The 5,084-nt window shown below is 53.6% G+C and overlaps 1 protein-coding gene across 1 annotated transcript in view; it reads left to right on the top strand.

Annotated features, from left to right (window-relative positions):
* Positions 1 to 44: 44 nt before the first annotated feature.
* LOC102038983 (1-phosphatidylinositol 4,5-bisphosphate phosphodiesterase gamma-1-like) overlaps positions 45 to 5,084 on the top strand; it is a 19,179-nt gene continuing 14,139 nt past the window's right edge. The window contains exon 1 of the mRNA XM_014310793.2: positions 45 to 600. Within this exon, the coding sequence (XP_014166268.1) occupies positions 381 to 600 (220 nt within the window). The 5' untranslated portion in view covers positions 45 to 380. The remainder of the gene's footprint in view (positions 601 to 5,084) is intronic.

Below are 5,084 nucleotides of genomic sequence, written 5' to 3' on the forward strand. Positions count from 1 at the left end.
TTTTGTTTTTTTTTTTTTTTTTTTTTTTTTTTTTTTTGTGCGGCTGGATTTTTTCCTCCTCCCCACATCCAAAAACTCATCCGCAAGCAAGGCCGGCGTTGTCTTTTCCCAGCGCCGCTGGATGCCAGCGCCAGGGCCGGATCCAGCCTTGGTGACACGAAGGTCACGGTACCTCCAGCCCGGCCTTTTCCTCCCCGCTGTCGCCAATCCCGGAGGCTGCGTGTCCTGGCCGTGCTCCGCTCGTCCGTAGAGGAAAACCCACGCCCGGGGCGATCCCAGAAAAATCCCCAGGGGAAGCTTTCGGCCCTTTGGTTCCGTCCTCTCCTGCATGAGACAATCCCGGCTGTGCGGCTCCGCCGGGCGATGGCCGAGCAGTGAAGATGTCCATGGCCAGGCACAACAGCGTCAATGGCTTCTTGGAGGACACCAGGATGGAGCCGGGGGACATGGGCAGGATCCTGCGCTGCCTGGAGATGGGCACCGTCCTCACCTTGTTCTACCAGAAGAAGTCGCAGAGGCCGGAGAGAAGGACCTTCCAGGTGAAGCTGGAGACGCGCCAGATCATCTGGAGCCGGACGCCCGAGAAGGTGGAGGGGGACAGTGAGTATCCGGGGGACAGGGAGGATTGGAAGGACAGGGAAGATTGGGAGGATTGGGGGGACAGGGTAGTATCAGTGGCAGCGGTGTTGGGGGGCTGGGGATGTGCTGGTGGGATCCTGAGCTGTATTGGGGCGACTGGCTGGGGGTGTTCTGGGCGTGTTGGGGTATCCTGCCACAGTGGGGTAAGTGGTTGTGGGGTGCTCGGATGTGTTGGGATGTGTTACTGTAGTGGGGGGGCTGATTGGGGGGTGCCTGGATGTGTTGGGGTGCTTGGATGTGTTGAGGTGCCTGGGTTTTGTGGGATCTCCTACAGTGGTGGGGTAATTGGTTGTGGGGTGCCTGGGTCTGTTTGGGTGTCCTACAGCCCTGTGGAGGTTTCTGGGTGTGCTGGGTTTCCCAGCCATGATGGGGTAACTGTTTCTGGGGTGCTTGACGGTGTTGGGGTGTCCTACAGTCCTGGGATAACTGGTTGTGGGGCTCCTGGCTGTGTTAGGATGTCCTTCCATGGTGGGGTAACTGGTTGTGGGGTTCCTGGCTGTGTTGGGATGTCCTTCCATGGTGTGGTAACTGGTTGTGGGGTGCTTGGTCTTGGTGGGATGTCCTACAGTGGTGGGGTGACTGTTTGTGGGATGCCTGGATGTGGTGGTTCTACCATGATTGGGTGACTTGCTGTGGAATTCCTGGCCATAGGGGGATGTCCTACCATGGTGGGATGTTCCCCCCTATGGAATGTCCTACCATGGTGGGATATTCACTCCTGGGGAATGTCCTACTTTGTCAGGGTGCCTGGCCATGGGGTCATTCCCATAAAAGCAGGAGCTGCTGGGCTGAGCATCCCTCACCTCCTCCATCCCACTTTGAAAGTTGTTCTGTGGGATCAAGCTGCTTGTGTTTCATCCCCATGGATTTATATCTGCCCTGGCAAGGAGGGAAAAGAATGGCCATCCCTGTTCCTGCTCATGGTGCTTTTTTAACCCCAAAACCCCACTGGGGCATCCATAAAAATCACCCTTCCATGTGGATTCGCTGGTGATTAGGAGGTTGTTGGGATGTTCTCCCAACAGTGGGAATTGTTGGGGCTCCATGTCTTGGTGCTCATTACCTCAAAGCTTTAATTGAGCTAAAAAAATCCAGTTGAAGGAAGCTGGGATTGGGGTGCCATGGAGCTGCACCATCACCTCATCCCACATCCCTGTGCAGGGAAGGAAATCAGTTTTGGGATATCACCTCACCTGGGTGATGGCAAAACCCACCCCAGAGGTTTGGGAGGTACCTTTTTCCTGGAGAGGCTCCTCCAAAATCACCAATGACCCCCCCCTAAAAATCACCACCCACTGCTGATTATCTGCAAGATCCAGCAAAATCCCCTGGAAGCTTCAGCTCCTGCTTGGAGGTGCTGATCCCGAGGTGGAATTCCAGCTTTGAGCCAGGAAAAGAAAGGTGGCACTCACCTTTCTCACTGAGCTGAGCACAGGCATGAGCAGGATCCATGCTTGTCCAGACTTTCTGGATACAGGAGCAGATCTGTGGGAGCAGAAGGCGATGGGAGGAAGGGCACCCAGTTTTGGAGAGGTATTTTAGGTCCTCATGGAGAAGAACTTGTTATCCAATCATGGAATAATGCATTTCCAGCTCTTTGTTTATTCTGGAAGCACTGTGAGCTGCCAGGTCAGGATCTCAGGTTGCTCAGATGCTGTGCCTCAGTTTCCCCTCTGTAGCCCTAGGATCTGTCTTTTCCCATACAACAGCTCAATCTCCTCCATGGGAATGAGCAGGCATCCCCCAAGGTCATCCAGAAGGATGAAAAAAGAATTAAAATCCTTCTGGAAATGTGCAATCCTGCCATCCCATCACACCATTCACTTTTCCTCGTCTGGAGTGGGAGAAATCCCCATCCAGGTGCTGGGCTGGAGCATCCTCACCCCCTGGTCCATCCCTCTCTTCCCACTCTCCGTGATTTTGTGGAAGCATTGGCATCTCCCAGGCCTCCTGCCTGCCCAGACCATTTTAAATCCTCCCCTTCAAGCCAGAGGGATTAATGGGAAGTGTTGATGTCTCTGTTAGGAACTGTCAGGGCCAGGACACGGATCCTGGCTCTCCCCTGGACCCCCAGGATAATTACACGCTTTGTTAAGCAGCCCCTGGACACGTGTCCATGTGTCCATGCCTGGGAATGCCTGGGGCATGGCCTCCAAAATTAACCTCATCCTGAAGGGCTTCCAGCCCGTCGCCCTCAGCAGACCCCAGTTCCCAGTGCAAGGAATCTGGTGGAAAACAGCCCCCCAAAAAAAAGGATCTTTACAAGAAATTAAAGGAAAGGGGGATGAAGGCAGTGTGAAAAATCCAAGAGGATTTTGGAGAGGTGGTTTGATGATGCCTCCAGCCTTGTTAGTGGCAAATAATTGGAATTAGGACTTTTTTGGGAGGAGAAAATCCAGTTGGGATTTATCACTGTTGGACAAGGAGGAAATATTTTATTCCAGGTTTTAAACCACACCACAGGATCCCAGCAGGACACAGTCTTCCAATTTCCTCTGTCCAGGAGGGTCTGAGCTGCCACATCCTGCAAGAGGGTATGACCCCAGTGCCCAGGCCAGCATGAATTCCCAACACGGCCATTCCTTCCAACCCCTTTGCTTCCCTCCTAACGCCTGAAAAAAATCTCCCAGGCTCTCAGCATCCCTAAAATCCCACTGGGCAGAACCTGCTCTTCCATCATCTCCCCGCCATTCCAAATCTTTTTTTTGCACCACGCTGCTCGCTTTGCATTAGAAGAGAAAAGGGATTTTCGCAGCTGGAACCGACTTCCAGAGTGTTTTAATCGCCCAGGACAATGGAGACAATGCGGGGAGGAGTTTGGAGACAGAGTTCTGACAGGATCGAGGCAAATCCGCTGCAGATGTGGTTTCCAGGAAGCTGCTGCTCGGGTGTATTGTGCAGCCCCTCGCCGCTCCCTTTTCCCCTGGTTTTCATGGGAATGGGCTGTTTGCCCTGGGGGAGAAGGATTTTGGGGTGTTGGTGGGTGAAAAACTGCTGCTGGCAGCCCAGAAATTCCCCATGTCCTCGGTTCATCCCACAGCGTAGGCAGCAGGAAAATGGGAATTCTGCCCTCTGCCCCTGAGACCTGCAGAGCCTCCAGCTCTGGGGTCCAACAGCAGGATGGAGATGCTGGAATGAGTCCAGAGGAAGCCATGGAGATGCTTCAAGGGCTGGAGCCCCTCTGCTCTGGAAAGCTGGGAATGTCCAGCCTGGAGAAGGGAAGGATCCAGGGAGACCTCCAAGCCCTGTCCAGTGCCTAAAGGGGCTCCAAGAAAGCTGGAGAGGGACTTGGGACAAGGGATGGAGGGACAGGACACACGGAATGGCTTCTCACTGCCAGAGATCAGGGATATATGGGATATTGGGAAGGAATTCTTCATTATGAGGGTGGTGAGACCCTGGCATAGATTGCTCAGAGGAGCTGTGGCTGCTCCTGGATCCCTGGAGGTGTCCAAGGCCAGGTTGGAAGGGGCTTGGAGCACCCTGGTCTAGTGGAAGGTGTCCCTACCTATGACAGGGGTTGGAATGAGATGAGCTTTAAGGTCCCTTCTGACACAAACCATTCCTGGAATTAGGAACAGCTCCCAGAGTCTGGGTGCAAGGCCAGATCCTGGAGGAGTTAAATCCAAGGAGTAGCAACGTTGCAACTTGTTAGCAAAGCCCTGGTAGCCACTGGCTGGGCACCACTCCCTGGCACCCTGTGGATGGGCAAGTTTGGGGTTGAGTGGCTGCTTTTTAAACTATAAACCCATTTTTATCCCCAAAATCTGCCTGTTCTTATGGAAGAGGGTTTGCTCCGGGCCACAGGAGCCATGCAGTGACAACAAAGTTTCTTTCCTTGAGATCTGCTCCCAAAACAAAGCTTGTGCTGGGGAGCAGAGCTCCTGTGTGTCACTTGTGCTAAAATCCCACCCTGATCCGTGAAATTTGGCTTGCGGTCATCCAGCAAAAGAAGGCTGGATAAAGCCTCCACTGTTTTCTGGAGCTTTTCCGCCAAGAAAAACTATTCTTCCCCTCTTTTCTTGCTTAATCAGCCCAATTCCTCCCCCCATCCCTTATTCCTCCCTGCATTCAGCTTTTCTTTCCCCTTTGGATCCCCCCTTCGGATTCAGCCGAGGGTTTCCACCAAGGCACGTCTGCAGCCTTCCCCACCACCACATCGGAAACGCAGCCGGGCTGGAAATTCTCCGGGAAATGACCCATTTCCTCGGCAGGACAATACCCCTGGCGAGGTGGTCCGGCTGCCCTGGGTCACACAAAGCCCTTTCCGGTGTCGGTGGCTCGTTCCCAGAGGACAAATCTGCCTGGGGGGTGACGGTTGCGGGATCAAGAACAATTTTGTGTGTGTGTGTTGTTCCTAATATTATGTTATTATTCTTGCTCCCAGTGGGATGTGTCCACTGGGAAAATTGGAAATGTCCCTTGGTGGAGTAGCAGTGAGGAAG

This window comes from Geospiza fortis, unplaced genomic scaffold, assembly GCF_000277835.1.
Source record: "Geospiza fortis unplaced genomic scaffold, GeoFor_1.0 scaffold543, whole genome shotgun sequence".
NCBI lineage: Eukaryota > Metazoa > Chordata > Aves > Passeriformes > Thraupidae > Geospiza > Geospiza fortis.